A 22,889-nucleotide genomic window follows, 5' to 3' on the forward strand; every position below is an offset into this window, starting at 1 on the left:
ACTCAAGCAACTTTGTCCACAAGTGGGGTGCTTGCTAAGAGAGTGGGACAAGTTGGAAATTGATGGAAGTGGGGTGTTGCACAGAAAGACAACAAGCTAAAAACAACTTGTACTCCCAGAAAAACATAAAAATACAGTGTTGAGGGAACTTCATGACGAAATGGGTCACCAAGGTGTCGACAGAACATCATCCCTGATACGGGACAGGTTTTATTGGCCGTTTTATGCAGAGTGAGATAGAAAGCTATGTCATGAGAAAATGTGAATGCCTCAAACATAAAAAACCTAGTCGGGAAACAAGGGCCCCACTCACAAACATCGTAACAACTCAACCATTTGAACTTGTCTCTGTTGATTTCCTGCATCTCGAAAAATGCTTAGGGGGTTATGAATACATCCTGGTGATCATTGATCATTTTACCCGCTTTGCCCAGGCCTATGCCACCACTTCCAAATCAGCTAAAACGGCAGCAGACAAGATCTTTAATGATTACGCCATGAGGTTTGGCTTTCCCACCCGTATTCACCACGACCAGGGTGGTGAGTTTGAGAATCAACTGTTCACACAACTGAAAAAATACTGTGGAGTTGCTGGGTCCAGAACCACTCCCTACCACCTGCAAGGGAATGGACAAGTTGAACGATTCAACCGGACATTACTCCAGATGCTCAGGACACTCACAGACAAACAGAAACACAACTGGAAGGATTCATTAAACAAAATGATCTATGCATACAACTGTACTCGGAGTGAGGTGACAGGCTTCTCCCCCTTTCAGTTGTTGTATGGGCGTTCTCCCCGATTACCAGTCGACATGCTGTTTAACCTGACTCCAGAACAAGCAGGGCATAATCATCATAGCTACATGGAAAAGTGGAAGCAAGGCATGGAGGAGGCATATGGAATCGCCAGAGAAAATGCCCAGAAAGCCGGCCTGAGGAGTAAGAAGTTGTACAGCAGCAAAGTGAAAAGTTCAGTACTGCAACCAGGTGATCGTGTTTTAGTATGCAACTTGACACCTTGTGGGGGCCCAGGAAAACTGAGGAATCACTGGGAGGACATTGTCCATGTTGTTGTACGCCAAGTAAATGAAAACGTCCCAGTTTATGAACTCAAACCTGAAAAAGGTCAAAGAAGGTCAAGGGTCCTTCATCGCAATCTGTTCCTCCCATGTGACTCTTTGCCCCTTGAGATCCCAGTACAGGCTGGAAAGAAGAGGAGGAAAGTGTTAATTAACAAAGGAGTGGAGCAAATGGAGGAGGAAGATGATGATGATGCTGACGAATACTTTCCTTTGCTATTTCATCAGCCAGCCCAGCCTGAGAAAGTTAACCCTATGCCTGCAAGCACAACCCAAGAGCTAGGAGATATCCGGTTCGAACAGAGCACAGTTCCTGAGATGGATCACAAACAAGGAGAAGCAACTGTGATGGAGTATGAAGAGTCTGGCTCTTGTAGCGAGGAACAAACGATAGAGGATGTTACTGAACAACCTGCTTCACATGGGATCGTCAGAGAGGGAGTTCAGGCTCCTGAAGAAGCTCAACGACCTCAACGACTTCACAGGAAGCCCAAAGTTTTTACATATGAGAGACTTGAATCTCCAGTCTGCTACAACCTAGGTACTCCACCACAGCCCACATACTTCACAATGCCATGGATGAACATTGTTCACCCATACTACATCCCATATGACTATCAGAGATGAGAGCACAGGACATGGTGCACCACTAAACTGAAAGAATGGACACACATTGGGTTCATAATATAATGGACTGTTTATTATAACATTCACAATGAGGGACTATTCTCTATGTGAACTGACATATTGACATCCAAGCTACAATGTACTTTTCAATGAACTCTTGTTATGGAGTCACAGGATGACCACTAAGATGATGGACAAGTAGTGACTTCCATGTTTAAAACATGGACACTGGGTGTTTACCCTCAAAATGAGAATGTATGAAAAGAGTTCCAGTCTGTAAGTAGATTTAGTGACTTAAGGAATATTTTTAAGACTGACGTGTTGCTTCTCATGTTTTTACTACTTTCCCAACATCGCATGAGTTGAGATGTTGGGGACAACATCTATTTCGTGGGGGAGTGTGTTGCAGGGTATGATATTAATTTGACCATTTTAATATTAGATCCAATTGTTTGATTATCATATGATATTAATTTGACATTTTAATATTAGATCAAATTGTTTGATTATCCTAATTTAGTTTGATTTGGTGTGTGCAGGAAATATAGTCCTTTGTCTGAAAGAGCAGTGCATTGGCGCCATAGTCAAGAGTCCACTAGGGGGACTCGTGCATTCTTTACAAACAATACAAGAACAAGTAAAGGCGCACTGGTTTCGTCTGATCATTTGTTGTCTTGTAATTGTCCCCTTTTAGAAGGTAAGAGATTAATCTTTGGAGAATGATATGGATGAATGCTTGCCCTGTGTGTGTGAGTTTGTATGTATTTAGTTTGTTTTGCGTCGCGTATTAGTTATCTTGCATTAATGTGATGTGCGAAGAGTGTTTGGCTAGCTACTTAGCTCTGTTTCTGTTTCGCAAACAGCAGTAAGCCGTTAGCGATATGTTCTGTTCGGCATCTAACAGCTTGAACTGTTTAAATGAGAATAATTGTGATTTTTATGTGTTCTGCTCTTCTTTACAAACAATACAAGAACAAGTAAAGGGGCACTGGTTTTGTCTGATCATTTGTTCTCTTGTAATTGTCCCCTTTTATAAGGGACAACACTTGCTCATTTCACTGTGCTTCTAGGTTTAGCTATTTATAACCTTTTCCTTTACAGATACTTTACCTCTCCTTTTTCCTCTTTTTCTTTGAATTAGCAATATTTTTTATTAGGTTTAATCAATATTTTTTTAGAATCTTATTACATTTCACATATTTTTAGCCATGTTTTTGAAATGCTTAATCACTTCAATCTTAGCATAGTTTTAATTTTGTGGAACATGTCCACATGCGACACAGAGGATTGCAGGTCTTTACTGGAGACATTAATGGGGGGGCCACGGAACTACTTGAAGGCTGGAAAGAACAGTCCGCCACATCTTAGCTTAGGATCCTCATGCACCTCACTGTGCAGTGCAACAGGGGCTTTAGTGATTAGGGTGGGTTGGTCTTTCTTATTATGGATAAATTATTCTGTGTCTTTCCTCTATCTCTTTTATTGGCATGCATACATAATATAAGACTGGCACAGTCACATATAAACAAAAACTAATTGAAGCAGGCCAGCACTCCTTAGAGAGTGCGTAGAATGAGAAGAGGTAACACTTTATTTGACAGGATGTGCGTAAGACTGACATAACACTGTCATAAACATGACATAACACCTGTCATAAATATGAATAAGTCTTCATGAATATCTATGACTGTTGTCATAAAGCAGTGCTTCTCAATTCCAGTCCTCAGGCCCCCTTGCTCTGCATGTTTTAGATGTGTCTCTATTCCAAAACAGATTATTCGAATGATTGCATGACCATCAAGTACTGCAGAAGCCTGTTAATCACCCACAGATTCAATCCAGGTGTGACAGAAGGGAAACACCTAAAACATGCAGGGCAGAGGGGATTGAGGACCGGAATTGAGAAGCACTGTCATAAAGTGTCATTCGGTAAATAATGACACTTTTGATGCAAAGTTGACTTTATTCAAAATGTCTTTGGTATGACAACTTGATATTAACCTAGACAAAAATGTCTTTGTTATGACAACTTGACATTAACCAAGAATCTGTCATAAATATGTCATAATAGTTATCAAAATTTACAATGTTATGTATCTTTGTGTGTTATTAGATCACTATGTCATTTGTTATACATTTCTTAATTTAATTGATTCTAAAGTTTTACAGCAAGATGTCTACAAAGCACTTAAGAACTTTGCATTTGAAACATTATTTTTAGGCTGTTTTAGGCATTGCAATATGCCATCTCCACCAGTAAGTGGCAGCAGTGCATTAACAGATGTTAATGCACTGTGCATTAATGCCAGAAGAAGAAGACTTCTTCTTCTGTTGGTGAAGAAGAAGTCTTCCATCTTGTTGGCCTCCCTAACACAAGTTATAGCGGCCAGGCCTCCTGTTTAAAACGAAGCCGAAGTATGTCACCTAATACTTAAGAGAATGTGTCTTAACTTTACATTTTCTTTGGGAAAAAAAACATTGACTATGTTTCTCTTTCTTTGTAATGTTAGCTATGAGCAAATCAAGCTAATTGCTAGCTAACTGCCATAACTGTAAGGTTAGCCTTTAATTTTAAACATATTTTAAAGGCAAGTAAATAGATTTTTCCCTTCAGTTTTAATAGAGCAAATTAAAAGGTACTATGTTAGTCAAAGTTATCCCTATTTAGCAACTTGGCTGACATGGTGCTGGTGTTCTTTGCTTTGCTGACTTTAGCCACAAGAAGACCCATTTTAGCCTAAGGACACAAGATGGGGGGGGTGGGAGGTCAAAGGATGCTAATGAAGAACCAGCTACGAGAGAAAGAAGTCCCTGTTTGACCAAAGAGAAAGAAGCAGATGAAATATTCTCCATGAAAATTAGGAAAGTCATTTTTGTGTTACTATTTTCTCCATGTGAAGGGGGGTCTGAGGGGACAAGTAAGTGGGGAAGAAGGAGCAGGAATCAACATCCACCAGCTAAGTAAATAAGCTACATTTTAGACATCTGTTGTCAAATGTAAAACTGGTGTATTCTATTTATTTATTAATAAACTTCTTGCAAACATCCACAAGCCACAGTGTCTGGTTGGAAATAATTTTGAATACTCATTAAGTGATGAGATGCACTCATGTCTAAAACTATAAATGATTAACAACCATTCTGAATAACAATGGTAGACTGTATGAACTTTTGCCATACAAATATTTGATCAGAATAATTTTGTTCAGCTCTAGTCATAATGCTTCTTGCATTAAGAAATTATGATATTACACTTTATAACAACCATTCATGTTAACTAGACATTTATCTGCCATTCTGACAGTGTGCAGCAAGGGGCATTCTTGGAGTGGTAATTAAATAAATGCTGAATTAAGATCACATTGTATTTTTGTTTATTTGTTTTTGTTCCTTTTTCTTAAGTGACCACAGTGGATTGGTCACTGTGATTGGTCACCGACTATGAGAGTGTCCAGAAGAGATTCACCAAGTTTGAATTTATGACAAGGCTTTCACCATGATTAACACCACTAAGAAGTCAAAATGCATGATTTTCTTCAAGAAAATGTGAATAAACTTCAAACATGGATAGCTTTTAAGCAGGCACATATAGTTCTTTGTCAGCAGCTGTGTAAGTTTAATCATTCCATTGTGCATTAGCCCAGTGGTCCCCAACCTTTCCGTCACCGCGGACCGGACAAGGCTTTGCAATTTTACTGCTGCCCGGAGGGGCGGTAAGTGGAAGGTCACATGACACAATTTTAAATTTTTTGCCCCAATTTTCCCCTGATGTTCCGAGTTCTAAGACTGATAATTGTAACTGATCATCCTGCAGTGTGTGGTGCATTACGTAGAACGTTGTACCGCTCCCATCTAAAATCAGGAATTCAACATGTTGGATTGTCTTAGCCCTTGCAGCGTGTGGGGTTTTCCCTGACTGGGAGCAAGAACGCAACCTGTTGAATGTGACAGGTAGCCAATCAGAAAATGCGGTGACGTAAGCACGGAGGGGAATCCCCAACAGCTGACAAGGCGCAAAGTTGAGAGCCCGGTGTCAGATCAGCATACGTTGTCACATAGTCATGCACTTAGCTCAGACATCTATACGCTGTTATTACCATATGACTTTATTTAATCATCAACATAGAATCATGACGTGGATCATCATACACTTTGTTATTTACAGCAGTATGGCATCCTGACTTAGGTTAATGAGTTTTACAAGGGCGTGTGTTGTAGTTAACTGCAGCTGCAGCTAGACCTGCTTTAAATAGACTTTGAAACCACGACAACGCATGTATATATATCTAGTTATCATATTATAAACAATTTAATGACTTATTTTCGTCATAACTTGTTGCATATGCTGAACTGACAACTCCGCTGACGGTCGGACTTCTTAATGCGCATGCGCGGGCATGCGTACTAACTGCATGTATGCTATCCTGACAGCGTATGGCTGTCTGATAGAACACCAGTTTAGTGCATAGTGTAGCAAATAGAGCGACTGCTCCTGCAGTCTTTTATCCAACGTTTTTTCTTTTTGTTATGTCGTTTATCGCTTAAAATGAGTCCACAAACTATCACTATTGCTTTTACATCGTCAGACATGCTTGTTACTCTAAATTGACGTATGGTAGGTTGTGGGGTTTTACGGGATTTTCTTCTGGAATCGGGATGTTCGTGGGTGGAATCGAACCTGTTGTACTTTTATCAGATCTTGAATCGTGCTGTGTGAACCAGACTTAAAACTCACGAGCTCTATTCCTCTCCTCTGGTCTCGACCACTGCCCTAACCCTCTCTGACTCTGGTCGTTATTGTAACGTTTACATATCCCTTCAAAATAAGATGCAGATGCGCCACAAAAACGAACATTTTACTTTCATGAAAATTTTAACTCATGATAACTACAAATTAATGGGAGCCCTGCGCTTGTTTCTCTGCAACAAGACGCTCCAGTGTTATGCCCAGAAACGCATGCCTGCCCAAAATTTCATCCCCTCTCGTGGGAGTGCGTATCGCTCTAAAGTCTCGTATATTGACGAGAAACCGGACTGAAATATGACCGAAGAGGAAATTTTAAAGATATTTGTAACATTATCACGTTTCTTAACCATGTAATCCCTAAAATGGTGGTCTTTATTTCGCAAATTACTTGAAATAAATACGGTTTTTACACCTTCATTGACACATGAGTCGAACTTCTTTTCAGTCCGTGTCTGTTGAAAACGTTCTCCGCAAATGGTTTGAAATTCTCTGCTTTTTCTTTTGATACCATAACAGCTTAAAAGCATTACAAAACAGAGGCCCATTATGTTGAACATTTTACATCATGCTTAACTTTCTAGTCTGTTAATGCAGGAGGGAATGCATTTTAATTTATGAGCCTGAAAATATTTTCATCCATCCTGTTGATATAAAAATTATAGCATTAGCTCAGAGAACAATTGTCATTACGTAGAAAAGGTGAAATCCTTTCAGCTCTTTATTTACCCAAGTTAGCACAGGGATGCATTTTTTGGCAATTTGCTTTTCCAGCCTGCCAAAATATGGATCGGATCCCCTCTTTATTTTCCTCAAATATTATCCTATTGATTTAAAACTTCTACCAGCAGATCATGGAATTACTCTGGTTATGTAGAAAAAGTTATTTCACTCTTAACTCTTTATTTCTCAAAATTAGCACTGGGATGCATTTTTTGGCAATATGGATTTCCAGCCTGCCACAATATGCATCCCCTCTCTATTCTCCTCAAATATTGTCTTACTGATTTAAAACTTATACCAGCAGTTCATTGAACTATTTTGGTTATGTAGAAAACGTTATTTCACCCTTAACCTTTTATTTCTCCAAGTTAGAACAGGGATGCATTTTTTGGCAATATGGATTTCCAGCCTGCCAAAATATGCACCCCCTCTCTTTTCTCCCCAAATATTATCTTATTGATATAAAACTCATACCAGTAGTTTACAGAACTACTCTAATCATGTAGAAAAAGTTATTTCACTCTTAAGTCTTTATTTCTTAAAGTTAGCACAGGGATGCATTTTTTGGCAACATGGATTTCCAGCCTGCCATGATATGCATCCCTTCTCTATTCTCCTCAGATATTGTCTTATACCAGCAGTTCATGGAACTATTCTGGTTATGTAGAAAAGGTTATTTCACCTTTAACATTTTATTTCTCCAAGTTAGAACAGGGATGCATTTTTTGGCAATATGGATTTTGAGCCTAGCTTTATAAGCTTTAAGCCTATAGCTTTCTGTGTACTTCTAAATCTGCTTCTTAGTCGCATCTTTTCGGGCTTGTCGTGGGGGTGGTAACACAACTAATATAATTACATTACTCAATCAGAATACCACAGCATCTTTATTATTTACTATTAATTCTGGCATTACTGGCACCGTAAAAGATAAATTATCTTATAAAACACATTTAATTTTCTTAAGGATGTAGAGCTAATTAAATGACAAACAATACTTTCATATGTTATAAATAATGTTTATGTATCTCCATCAATTATAGGAGGAACAAAAGAAATAAGGAGACATGAAAAACAACATGATGAACTACGTAAGAAATTTAATTGAGCAAAAGTCAATAATAAACAAATTAATAACAGAAGAATAACAACCCAGGTTGTTCCAACCAGGGTTGTTAAACAGATACAAGCAAAAATTCACATTTTTGTTTTTATGGTACCATGTATGTTATTCTGAGAGACTTTTTATTAGAGTCTTATATATAGGAAAAAATAAGACAAAACGATTTAGTCTATCAACATGGAAATTTTCCTTCAACTCTAAAGCGATGAATCATATTCATAGAATCACATTATCAACAATTTGTGAATAGAGCAAAACACTTAGCACGCTACAGGTAAATGTTATTTAGTTTGGTTAAGAATAATTATTGCACCGTCAATAAATGACGTCTAATAGATGTTCTTTACCTGTGGTTATATCTGCCATTCAAAGTATTCTTAAAAGATTCTTAGTCTGCACATGTGACCAAACCAACTGAGATGAAAAGTTAAAACTTGAGTTAAGATGTTGTTTTAACTTGAGTTAAGTTAAAACTCTAGTTAGAATGTTAAGTTTTAACATTTTAACTCAACAACCTCAAGTTGGGTAACCCCAAGATCACTAGGTCTTCTTAAAAGATAGAGTCTCTGAGAACAGTTCTTAAAGATATAGTCAGTGTTTTCATCAAAGCTGAGCTGACTGTCCAGGAATGACAGGGCATTTAAAATTTGCCACAGTTTCAACAGGTTGGCCATTAAATGAAACTGGAATAACTTTCAGGTCTTTTTTATGTCATTTAATTAGCTCTACTTCCTTAAGAGAATGAAAAGATATGTTCTTTTGTGAGGGAATTGCTCCTTTACTGTTCCAGTAATGCCAGAATTAATAATAAATAATAAAGACTTTGTGGTATTCTGATTTAGTAATTATATTAGTTGTGCTACCACCCTTACACTACTAAAGGCGGTAGCAGGCCCGAAAAGATGCGACAAAGGAGCAGATTTAGAAGTAAAGCGAAATCTACAGAATTTGTTAAAAAAAACTGTGAGCTGTGCTGAAGTAAATGAGAGAGAAGTTCAAAAACATACTGAGAGTGAAACTCCTTCCTAAAGGTGAAGATATATCACAGATTTTAAAAGAAAATAAAAACGGGAAACTGCGGATAATATAGGAAATAGTACCCTCTTCACTTCCTTAGTGCAATGGTCCCATTTCCAAATAAGGTACGAGACTGACAATGGTCTGTCCCTGCCCCTTTCTGTTTGCTGCAGCAAAGTGTATTTGAATCAAAGGACCGCATTGGAACTAATTCAGTTTTCTTTGATTTAAAAGTCAGTCAGCAAGTTTGAATTCAAATCATTCTGGATGATTAGATTTTTGTGTACTACATTTTGTTAGATGACTACTCATTTTTAAGTCATATCAATAAAAAAATTCTTACCGCTCCAGTCATTCATAAGTACCATCCCAAAGATATGTTCATGGGCTTTGTTGATGGGAATAGGCTCCCCCAGCTGACTTTCTCCACCAACAAAGAATGCCTGTTAACAAAAAAGGAAGTTCCAGATTATGAAAATTTCACTTATCAAAGAATGAGAATCTGTTTCAATAATAAGAGAAAGATTAATCTTTGTCTTTAAGTGTCTTTATTCGAAGCCAAAAGCATTCGAAGACTAAACGCAGTCAGGAGAAGAGCCCTGAACGACACACATTACATGGTTATATAGCCACAGCAAAAGTCTGATCTTATCTCTATTGCCAGATGGACCACAAAGACAATCCTTACCCCCACCTCATGAACTGTCCCTCACCTCTTTGGAGGGAATGGTTTTATGGCAGGAAAAATAGTTGCAGGGTCAAACAAAAGTACCAACAATGCATTCCACACATGCCAAGTTTTTAAGACTGCCAGGTCAGGCATTCAGCATTTCCATCAGAAATAAGGTTAAAAATGAAATTTTCTATTACACCAGCAACAACGACACCGATGTATGTTAACATGCATTAAAATATACTGACGAGAAAGACCTTTCTCTAGTCAATAGTTTGTGTCTTCACATTATCACTCTACTCTGTATTCTGTTTCTCTGGTTCATAGAAAGAACAGAATAATTACCATCTCAAGCTCAATGTCCAGTTGCTTGGAAGGACCAAAGATTGGCGGTTTTGCTGAAAGGCAAAAGGTAAATGTTGTTACATTAAGCATAATAAGTCAGATAATTTCTCAAAATACATCTTTCTTTACTCCACGATGTTTAGGACAAAGATTTTATTTCTATTTGAGCTACCAGTCATGCTCATGCTCATAGCTCCAGTAGGTCATTTTTATAAAAATGATTTTTTTTTTTACATATTTGTTAAAACTATCCCTATGTCCTGACAGTATAAGACTGTGAAAAGAACTGAGCTACTCTACCTCCTCCCATTGGTCCTCCTGCCATCTGAAATACATTTCTCCCGGTGAGAAATAAATCCAGGAAAATGCTCCCCACACAGAATGTACAGGCTCAAGATTACCGGTTTACTGCAGCTGTGTTAGTGATGAAGAAACAACTTAACATTATGGAAAAACTGCTTATTTGCTATCATTGGTGGCAAAGCTTTGATAGCTATGCTTCACATTCCTGGCAGACTCCAATGTTAGGGAGGAGCTGTAGTGCAACAGAGAGCAAGACAAAATCTGTGAGCTGTACATATACAAACATGACTAACAGTGCTAGCTAGGGAATATATATATTGGAAAAATGTGGTTAGAAGAGAAGGAGAAATTCTGGAGTGAGTTAGATAAAGTGATGCGGAATATCCACAGACGTCAGAGAGTGGTGATTGGGGGAGATTGCAATGGACATGTTGAAGCAGCGAACAGATGTGATGAGAAAGTGAAGGGGAGGTTTGGCCTCCAGGAACGCAGAAAGACAGATGGTGGTAGACTTTGCAAAAAGGATGGAAATGGCTATAGTGAATACTTTCTTCCAGAAGAGGCAGGAACATGGGGTGACATAGAAGAGCGGAGGTAGGGGCACACAGGTAGATTACCTCTTTTGCAGACGATGCACAAGATTGTCAGTGACCTGTTAAGAAAATAAATTTAAAATATGCTAGTTTTTAGACTTGATTATATGTTCAAAATATTTGACAAAATTAATAGTGCTTTAAATAAGAAAATTCAGCTCTAAATTATATCCATGGTTAAATCAGCGTAATCTCTTATGTAGGATGTTTCTATTGAAACATCCTACATAAGATGTCCTACATAAGAGACAACTTAATTAATTCAACTTAATTAAGTTGAATTAAATAATTTAGTTTGTAGTTCTCTATAATTTAAAACACAGCTAGACTGAGCAGGCATTCATAGGGGGTAGTGGCTCTGTGTATGAGTTTAACATTTTGACCACCTTGATAAGATTTAACAGCTGTTGTTAAACAATCTGGTCTTGTCGCCAGAGCAGAGCTTCCTCTCTGGTAGGGTAATAAAAAACATCTGTCTCCACTTAAAAGAAAATAACGCTTCTTTAATCTTAAAGAAAAGGCTTTTACGGGAACATAAACTAGATTTAAATGAACTTAGCTAAGGACAGTCCCCTAATTAGAATACAGGAGGACCCGTAACCTTAACTTCAGATCGCTCCGGGGTTACCCGTCATGCTGTGTCCGGGGAATGGTGCGTCAGTGAAATGGTTCCCCATAAGTTTGTCTTGGTGTGTGGATGTTTGTGGAGTAAGGTAAATATTGAATTGGATGCTGGTTTGCAATGTTATTATGAGTTATGTCAGCTTCATTAGTTTGTCTAATAAATGTTATGATTGTACTTGGAAAGCGTTTGTCTTTGCCTTTTTTTCCTGTTTTGGCATTTTTCCCTATCCTATGTGTCTCAGGTGAATGAAGGTCTGTCTTGGTGTGTATGAAGTGTCTGTGTTGTTGATGTGAATTTATACTTTTAAATGTTGGAATAAACTCTGAAAATGTATGACGTGGAGCGCTGGTTGTTATCTCTGTGTGGCTTTTGTATCCACGCATGGCATCATTGAATCTGGGAGGACAAGAGAATACAACGAGCCAGAAGTTAATGAATTTATTCTCTTACAGACCCCACACCACCTTGCAGTCACTGAATTACAGCAGATTGCATCGTCCTCACAAGAAGTAATCCACCTGTGTGCTCCTACCTCTGCTCGTAGGTGAGAGTGTTGCTGGACAACACAAGATGGTGGTGTGTAGGATGACTCTGAAGGTGAGAAAGGTGAAGAGAACAAAAGCAGAGTCGAGGACAAAGTGGTGGAAGCTGAAAAAATTAAAAAGAAAGAAAGCTGTGTGGCTTTCAGGAGGAGATGGGACAGACTCTGGTTAACCACGAGGAACCCCCAGAAAACTGGACAACTACTGCTCATACCATCAGGGAGAGAGGTAGGAGGGTAGTCGGTGTCTTCTGGAGGGAAAGTTGTCAAGAAGAGTTAGTGGTGGAACAAGGAAGTGCAAGTGTGGGTACAGAGAAAGAGAGCAGCTAAGAAAAAGTGGGACATTTTTTGTGGGAACTACAGAGGTATAAAGTAGATAAATTCAATGAAGTTATGGAAAAAAGTTTTTGAAGTTACACTGAGGTCAGAAGTGGGCATCTATAAGCAGCAATATGGTTTTATGTGAGAAAAACGTACTACAGATTCCGTCTTTGCAGATTTTGATAGAGAAGTTCAGAGAATGTCATACAGTGCTGCATTGTGTTTTTATAGATCTAGAGAAAGCATATGACTGTATTCCAAGATAGGAGTTATGGTACTGCATAAGAAAGTCTAGATATTTCAGTAGAAATAGGGTTAGATCAAACCCTATTTCCATCATGGGAGAAGAAGTGGAGGTGGTTGAGGAATATAAATTCCTCGGTGTTCATCTGGACAACAGATTGGATTGGAGATGCAACAGTGAAGTGTCTATAAGTAGGGACAAAGCAGACTGGACTTCTTGAGGAAACTAAGATCATTCAAGGTTTGCAGCAAGATGATGCAGATCTTCTATAAGTCTGTTGTTGAGAGTGTCATATCTTCTGCAGTTAGGGCAGCAGCCTCAGAACCAGGGACCTAAAATGGCTTAACAGCCTGATAAAGAAGGCTGGTTCTGTTCTGGGTACGACTGTGGAGCCTATGAAGATGATGATTCTTCATGAAACCAAGAAAGTTATGGACAACCCTGTCTTGGGAAAACAGAGTATCTTCAGTCAAACACTTCTTCAGATTTGCTGTAATACAGACCGCTACAAGAGATCTTTCCTGCCAACAGCTATACTATCTACAATAATTCATATGAATTAATATGAGTTACAACATTTAACTTCCCTTTGGATCACTAAAGTAATTTTGTATTTGAATTTGAGTAGCAGAGAACTATGTTAGAGTGGTGCAGGATTGTGTTATGTATGAGAGCTGTAAGACTGTGGTGAGATGTGCTTTGGAGTGACAAAAAGGAGTTCAAGGTTGTTATGTTTGGAAGCCAGGACGAGGTAAAAGCTGAAGTAGACAAAGAACTCTTAACAGCGTTTATTCAGAACTCGCTCAGCAGTACAGTAACATCAGGTCATCCTCTCCGCCATCTTATCTCTTCTTCTCCTTCTCTCCCTCAGTCTAACTTATTCTCGTACACCACCTAGTGGTAGACACAACAAAGGTGTAAGTGGAATTTCACTGAGGAACAGCACTGAGCCCTTTCTTGTTTATGTGGTGATGGACAGGTTGACAAATGAGGTTAGACAGGAATCTCCATAGACTATGATGTTTACAGATGACACTGCAAACATCTGTAAACATCATAGTTTACAGAGAGCACAGAACAGGTGGAGGAAAATCTTGAGAGATGAAGGTTTGCCCTGGAAAGGAGAGAAATGTAGGTTAGATATAGTAAGACAGAATACGTGTGTGAATGAGAGGGACTCAAGTGGACATGAGGTTACAGAGAACAGAGATAAGAAGGTGAAGGATTTTAAGTAGTTAGAGCATGAAAAAGAAGTAAAGAAACGTGTCCACCCAGGTTGGAATGGGTGGAGAAAAGTGTCAGGTGTGCTTTGTGATAAAAGAGTATCAGAAAGGATGAAAGGAAAGGTGTACAAGATGGTGGTGTGACCTGCAATGCTGTTTGGTTTAGAGACAGTGGCAACGACAAAGAGGCAGGATGCAGAGTTGTAAGTAGCAGAGAAGGACATGTCACTCCCAAGGAGAACCTCAACAATGGATAAGATCAGAAATTAATACATCAGAGGAATAGCTCATGTAAGATGCATGGGAGATAAAGTCCGAGAAGCCAAGCTCAGATAGATTCCCTCAAGGGAAAAGCCAAGAGGAAAAAAAGAAGTCCCTCTGACAATAAAGTCTAGGTCAGGGGTCACCAAAATGGTGTCCGCGGGCACCTAGTCGCCTGAGGGGACATTGTCAGTCGCCCCCAGAGCAAGTTCTAAAAATAGCCATTGTCATTAAGGAGCACTGCCAAGAAAAAAATATATACATATTAAATGTTTTTACATTGAAGTAACATTTGTTTATATTTAGATTTAAAAAAAAGTAAATTATAAAAACATTTACAATAAATTGCTGTATGTATAAAACTCTTTTCTACAGTTAAAGTTCAGAATTATGCGCAGATGCCTGCAGAACATTATCGGAAGGCAGTAGCGCCTGCAGCTAACGGAGTACCCACTCTGCATACCTTGAGATGCAGGTATGCAGAGTGGGAATGCATCTCAAGGTATGCATTGAAATTGCATACAAATTCCAGAAATTATTTTCTTTTTTTACTCTGCATACCTTGAGATGCAAACTTGCATCTCAAGGTATTATCCAACCCTTTTATTGTTAATAAAATTGTGGAGAAAAGCAGATCTTTTGTGTCAAAACATCTTGTATGTAGCGAGTCTGTGGGGGTGGGCACGCCAAAGCCTAAATCTTATTGCTCAGTTTACTTTTGTTTATTTGGCGGCTTGGTGCTTTTTCTGTAAGCTAAAGATGAATGAGCAGAGTTTGATCCTCCCGTACAGCTGCAGATGCTACTGCAACAATCCATACTCTTAGTCACTTGTGGGAAATTTAGAATCACACAGAAGAGCTCCAAAAGGGAATCAAACTTTAAACTCTGTGAACTAAGAACTTCTGATCACATAATAGGAATTAACCATTGTTGCCATGGTAAATCATTACTGATAACTGTTGTGAGTAGTCCCTAACATTAATATGATCAGGCAGCATGTAATCACATGTATTATTGTTATAAAGGCTGGCTGAGCCAATATAATTTATGTCTGTATCAAACAAGTAGCCCATCGTGTTACTCTGTACTCGTGAGGCAGGTCCCAGTCTCAAAAAGGTTGGTGACCCCTGGTCTAGGTAGTCTCTACTATGTCAAAATATCTTCAGGTTGGTTTTATGCTCTACTCAGGTCACTAGTTAAACTTATATTTTTTGATATGAAGAGAAAAAGATGTGAAACCGGATTTGAAAAATCATCTTCAAAATAGGTTTGTCTGCTTCAATTAATGAGTAACACAAAAATGTGTAATTCGTAATTAAATTAAAAAGGACATTAATGATACCCAACACTGGCAAACATTAGGAGATTACTTTGATCAGGCCTCATCTGGCCACAAGGGCGGCGAATCGGGGTTCCAGACACAACCAGTGATGATGCTCTGCCATGGTATCCCACTGGAAGCCTCAACCTGCCAAACATCATAACCCAGTTTTGAACAACAAAACCACACAAGCAACAATTTGGGTTGTGTTTTTGCACAAACTTACCGAACTGGAAAACTGATGGCTAGAACTTTCTATAAATTTACTTAAACTTGGTACAAAGTTTTTAAATCAAATGTTTCAGTATCAATAAAAAAGTGATAGATAATCACATGTTAAACCATAATAATGTTATTTATTCCTGTTTCTAATTTAGTAAATTGAAAACATGCAACCCTCAAGCTGTCGTCTTGAAAAACATGTGTAAACATGAAAATCCTTGAACAACATAAAGAAATTAATTTCTTTTACATGAGCATAATGACATCTGCAGGATTTAGGCTGACTTTCTATCTTTAAATATTATTCATGAAATTTTATTATTAATTTGGTTTGTTGCTCTAGATATTAGCATGGCATGTACCAGTTTGGCATCAAAGCATTCTCTTTTCCTCGAAACATGATGCCGACATTAGTGGCGTGATCCTTGGAGGAGTAGAAATCAGTGTAATCACCTGTGAAACACACAGAAGTGGATTTCTATTTTTAATTCATTTGTAAAACCCTCCAAAAAATCTTTCCATATTCTCACTATAAACTTCCTTTTAAAGTTTATAGTGAGACTAGCTTAGGTTATCCTGTCATTCTGCGATAGGCTTAGGCTACTGAAAGACAAAATGACCACTTTTTCTCATGTTCTTATTCTACTCCTCTACAATTTGCATTATTTCCCACTATTTCAACTATTAAAGTTTTGCTTTCTCTCAGTTACTTTTCTTCCCATAGAAGCTACACCTGGTCTGACATTCTGTTTAGCTGTGATTCGTTCCTGGAGGGAGCACCAGGAACGAATCATATCATATCATATAATTCTATGATATAGAATTATATAGAAATAATTCTATATCACTTCATCAGTTTCTTCTTGTGCATTCTTCTCTGTCTTCTTTTGGGAATCAGAATTCACATTAATATTAGGCTTATGTAATTATTAATAATTATAATCAATCATTTATTATTAGATTATTCATAAAATCTAAATTCTTTACAGCTGAAACATTCTGTAATTTATCTCTTTCATTAACTACTGGCATGTAATCTAACTACTGACAAGACAAAAGGAATATGTAGAAGAATAAAATGGGAATCAAATCAGATTAGTGAATGAGCTATGACAAAATGAAACTGGAATACTGAAAAAATTACCTCAAAACCAATTATCTAATAAACAAGAAAAAGGAAAAAACAGAGTTGCACAACCATAAATGCAGCATACAGTATTGTAAAAGAGAATAACTGTTCTACAGTTATTCTCTTTTGTGAAACTGAGGGCTGTTTCACAAAAGTAGGATTACAAAATCCAGGATAAGAGACAAAACCAGGGTGGACATAGCACCATCAGTTCATCCTGCTTTTATCAAATTCACAAAGACCAAACCAGGCTCAAGAGGTGTGACTATGTCGAGCCAAACTCAAATAATTGGCGAATGCAAGTCAACAGATTTCTTCGGCAGACCATGAGATCGATCACAGACTCATTGATTCTATGCTAGACAAACTGCATACACTATACTGCACACCAATCACACAACATCTTTTGATTTAGGATTATGAGGAATTGAAGCGCAACATACTAAAGAAAAAAAAACTGCTACTATAATAGCAAAGAATAGGAGATAGATTAAATGTGTAATTAGCCTAAAATATAAATTTCTTAACCATTCTTAACTGAAAACAACAACCCGTCATACTTGTCATTTGCTCAAATAAACAACCTTAACCTGGTTTGAGTATTTCAGAAACTGCTGATCTACTGGATTTTCACGTACACTAGATTTTCTAGGGTTTACAGAGAATGGTCCGAAAAAGAGAAAATATCCAGTGAGTGTCAATTCTGTGGGCGTAAATGCCTTGTTGATCCCAGAGGAGAATGGCCAGACTGGTTCAAGCTGATAGAATGGCAACAGTAACTTAAATAACCTCTCGTTACAACCGAGGTATGCAGAAGAGCATCTCTGAACGCACAACACGTCAAACCTTGAGGCAGATGGACTACAGCAGCAGAAGACCACAGTGTGTACCACTCCTGTCAGCTGAGAACAGGAAACTGAGGCTACAATTTGCACAGGCTCACCAAAATTGGACAATAGAAGATTGGAAAAACGTTGCCTGGTCTGATGAGTCTCGATTTTTGCTGCGACATTCAGACAATAGAGTCAGAATTTGGCGTCAACAACATGAAAGCCTGGCTCAGTCCTGCCTTGTGTCAATGGTTCAGGCTGGTGGTGGTGGTGCAATGGTGTGGGGGATATACTGGTACACTGTGTATTGGTACACTGTGGTCATAAGGGATGGACATGGTCAGCAACAACACTCAGGCAGGCTGTGGCGTTGACATGATGCTCAAATGGTACTAATAAGTACAGTATACCAATCTTCTGATGGCTACTTCAAGCAGGATAACGTGCCATGTCATAAAATGCAAATCCTCTCAGACTGGTTTCCTGAACACGACAATGAGTTTACTGGACTCGAATTCTTCCACAGTCACCAGATCTCAATCCAATACAGTACCTTTGGGATGTGGTGTAATGGGAGATTCGCATTATGGATGTGCAGCAAACAAATCTGCAGCAACTGTGTGATGCTTTCATGTCAATATGGACCAGACTCTCTGAGGAATGTTTCCAGTATCTTGTTGAATCTAGGCAGTTCTGAAGGCAAAAGGGGGTCCAACTCAGTACTAGCTAGTTGTACCTAATTGAGTGAGTATTTTAAATGTTCTGTTATTTAAACTGGACATTTGTTTAATTATATGGCTTGACTTAATTACCATACACTTGTTGCTTTATGACCCATTTGTCTAGCTCCCTCAACCTAGACAAAAAAACTAGAACAAAAACACAATCTAACAGAAACACAATCTAACAGTAACATAGTCTGTATGTCATTTTAAAATTGATAATGGTATTTTCTAACATTACAATGTTAAAATCATAATAGTACTTGACAGAATACCATAAATAATTAGTGTTATTTTGATGCAGAGAGTTAAAAAGACAGAAACAAGCAGACAAGTAAGTCATGGAGAAAACACCTAGGTTTCTAATCAGCATGCCCGGTGACTTAACAGATAAGGCTCCAGGCTTAACTAGCAGGAACAGCTGCACAGGATAAATCGGCATGATAACTTATGTCTTCCCACTATTGTGAAACCAAATTGAAACCTAATTAAGCAAGAATATTCTGAAAATCCCAGTTTAATCTGCTATCCTGAGGGCTGTTTTACAAAAGTAGCATTACAAAATCCAGAATAAGAGATAAAGCCAGGCTTGACATAGCGCCATCAGTTCATCCTGGCTTTATCCATTTCACAAAGACGAAAACGGGCTCAGGAGGTGCAACCGTAGGGTGAGACTATGTCGAGCCAAGCTGAAGTAATTCAGTTCAATGCGTGTCAACAGATTTCTTCAGCAGACCATGAAAGGAATCACAGATTCTATCCTAGATAAATTGTGTACGCCATCCCTCACACCAAACGAGCAACATATTCTGATTAAGGATTATAAGTAATTGAAGCACATGATACTAAAGAAAAAAACTGCTGCTACAATAGCAAGCAACAGTGGATCAATTGAATGTATAATTAATACAAAATATACATTTCCAAACCATTCTTACAAAAAAAACGTTTTAGTTATACCTGTCACTTGCTCAAATAAACAAGTTTAACCGAATAATAAAAGAACAATATAAATCAATATTATAAACATGTTAGTCTGATAGTGGATTCATTCATGTTATTCTTTTTTGTTCCACATTCTTATTTATATAGAACTGACATGAAAACACGTCAAGATTAAATAAAATTTTTTACGGCACCTGGGAAGTATGTCGATAAATTGTTGACTACCATGTTTGTGCATGTGCAGTGGTACTGCTGTACCCATTGTGTGGACCTTGAAATTTTCCTTTAAGTAAAAAAACAACTGCTGTAAGTGAGTTGAGTTGTTTATGCTGTTGTGACGGAAGGTTACAACTGTAAACAGTCATTGTTGGCGCATTCCTGGACATATTAATGGCAACAAAGATGGAGTTTCTTTTTCACCTCTGCCTCCACTCCTCTCTTTGCCAAGGCGAGCCACTGATCCCATGGTCCCCTGGATAGTCTTTTGAGATGTTCTTAACAGCACCAGGCTAGCTGATGCTAGCAATGCTAGGCTAACGGCTATTCTCATCTACAACCTGTGAAGTGAGGGACGGCGCATCTTCTGGACTCTCGGGCCGGTGAACGAATATGATGATCAAGGGCGGCCGAAGCCTCCATGGGGCCCTAAGCAAAATTTGGTTTTGGAGCCCTCTAGTTCTGCTAACAATGTGGACTGACTGCAATCAGCAGTCCGATCATTAGGCCACTCACACACCTGTGTCAGGGAGTGGGGTTTGCGGTGGAGAGGAGAGACGCAGGTAGACCCAGGATGTAGATGAAAATGGTGATTTATTGATGAACAAAAGCTCAGTCCAGGATGACAGGCAGCATGGCAGAGAGGTTAGCATACAGCTAATACCGGTAGCAACTGAAGACTGAATAACGAGAGCTAAGCTAACCAACTGGCAAGCACGCAGTAGACAACAACTGACATAAGACGAGAACCCGACAAGAGACAGAGACAACAGGTGGACTTAAATACACACAGGGTAATCAGGTAACTAGACACACCTGGGAAGCAATCAACGGGGAAGATGCAGAAACAACAGAGACTCAGGACAGAAAAACCTTAAAATAAATACACAGAAACACGGATTATGACAACCTGCTATAAACGTAGTGCATCTCTGGCAGTGCTGTTTACATTATATACATGTATAATAGGATACATTTATTGGCCAACTGATTTATCAACCACTTGACTTCTGGGCGCCTATTTCCTTAATTTTGGAGGATCGTGATTGGCCGATACTTACATGTGAAGCCCATCTTATTCCCTAATCTTATCTTCATCAGCAAAGGTTTAAAAATCAGTCTCTGTCCTTTTCTACTCTACAGTGAGAGGTTTGACTGACAGACTGGCCCACAAGGTCAGGTCTGCATGTTTATAGTTAACTATATTCACCCCACTGTTGCCAACTCAGTGACTTTCTTGCTATATTTAGCGACATTTCAGACAAAAACAATTCATATCAGCCAAAATCAAAATCGGCAGGTCAGGCGTTTTATAGATTGGTAACCAGGAATCGGCCAGAAAACTGCAATCAGTGCAGCCCTACACACATATTCATGACATTCTTTGATTAAATAAATTTCTCTTAAGCATTACTCGAATAGCTAAAAATTTAATTTATACCAGGTGAGTCTTTCTCCCCTAAGAATGTGGATTGTGTTGAGGACACAAATGTGATCATTCTTAGTATTAATACAGTTAATCGTAGAGCATGCGAAAATAGTGGATTGAATAACATCTTAGAGGGCCTGCAGGAGGGACTGTCTGTTATCAGGGAGGAACCACGCCATAAATTAACTCTGGCACACAGGCAGTGTCTCAGTCAAGCAGGCAGCAGAGATATGTCAAGTTATCTCCCACAGGGAGAGGAAAACACTAAAAACTTAAGGAAACACAAACTAAGAACACATAATACTTTTAATAATTGCAATTTAATTAGTAGAACACAATTTAGTTAAAGTTAACATGATTTGAACTAGTCTAGCTTGTAGTCTCATATGAATAGCTTAACTCATGTTAAACTGTAACATCAGTTAGTCAAGCATATAATCAAAACTAGTATAACATTAATTAGAAAATGTCTGGAATGAAATGTGTTCATATTGAAAATGTTCAGCTATACTCTTTAAGTTTCTTAATTCTTAAAATCAGCACTTTGATCTTAGAAAATCAAAAATACCTTTACTGTACATTTAAAATAATTTGTTTTGCTGTAGTTGTACTTTTTAGCAGCACAAAGTCTTGAACAGCGACTAATCCCACCATTTTGGATGTTGAAGTTGTGACACAGTGGCATACTGTCCCAATTCTCACATTTTTGCACGCTTGTAAACCTGCGCATTCAAACCCTTATGTGCACTTCATTGAATCCACACTTCACAGAGCAGTGTTTGCGTGCACATTGATCATTGGGACCGGGCCAAAGATACCTGGGGCAAATTCACCATTCATACCAAATAAAGGAGTTGTCAAAAACAAAACAAGAAATAAACATTATTTACACAGACCTAACACAAAACAATAAATGGTACCAATATTTACATGCATTCAAATCATTAGAACCAAACTAATATAAGGTCAATCAAATAATACGTTTAACTTAATACAACTCCTCAGAGCATTACCCCTCTTAATTGACATGGTATGCTCCAGGAGCTTTTCAGCAGCACCTGGCGCATTTGTCTCCCTTTGCTGCTCTACCCTGCTGGGGAGACACACCAGGAAAGGCAAACACTCAATTAGCAAACTCAAATTAAACCCATAAAAGTTATCAGAAACAAACTGACATTTCCCCTCACATTCTCCCTGAACAGGAAAGGTGGCCAGTTTCCCTACCTTAAAAAATGTTAAACTAAATGTCACAATGAGGCTAAAATAAATAACTGAAACAGGAAACATTTGGACTGAAAATAAACTAAGCAACATAATATTAGCATCCCTTTATTAGTAATGGAGCCCCTGGTCTCCATCACAATAATGAACTGAATTGGATTGAAATTAGTCATAAATTCAATCCAATTTATGACTAAGAGTATAGAGGACAGAGATCAATGTAAAACATTTAGAAATAAAACTATAACATACTGAATACTTCTTTATTCAGTATGGAATCCTGAATATATGATCTAATATGTAGTGCTCATATTAGATCATATTAAAACTGATCTAAATTGAGCTAGTACATTGCTAATGTGAAGAGAGAGGTAGAGATACCCCTCTGACCCAACTGGAGATGTGATTATA

General features: G+C 38.3%; 1 protein-coding gene across 1 annotated transcript in view; it reads right to left on the bottom strand.

Moving 5' to 3' along the window:
- fah (fumarylacetoacetate hydrolase (fumarylacetoacetase)) overlaps positions 1-22,889 on the bottom strand; it is a 102,926-nt gene that overhangs the window by 54,545 nt on the left and 25,492 nt on the right. The window contains exons 5-8 of the mRNA XM_088004067.1: positions 16,349-16,439; positions 15,814-15,911; positions 10,332-10,384; positions 9,657-9,756 (exon numbers count right to left, since the gene is read on the bottom strand). Coding sequence (XP_087860193.1) covers positions 9,657-9,756; positions 10,332-10,384; positions 15,814-15,911; positions 16,349-16,439 — 342 coding nt within the window. The remainder of the gene's footprint in view (positions 1-9,656; positions 9,757-10,331; positions 10,385-15,813; positions 15,912-16,348; positions 16,440-22,889) is intronic.

The sequence above is a fragment of the Poecilia mexicana genome, unplaced genomic scaffold (genome assembly GCF_051168715.1).
Source record: "Poecilia mexicana isolate PSO_F unplaced genomic scaffold, ASM5116871v1 scaffold_3, whole genome shotgun sequence".
Classification (NCBI taxonomy): Eukaryota; Metazoa; Chordata; class Actinopteri; order Cyprinodontiformes; family Poeciliidae; genus Poecilia; species Poecilia mexicana.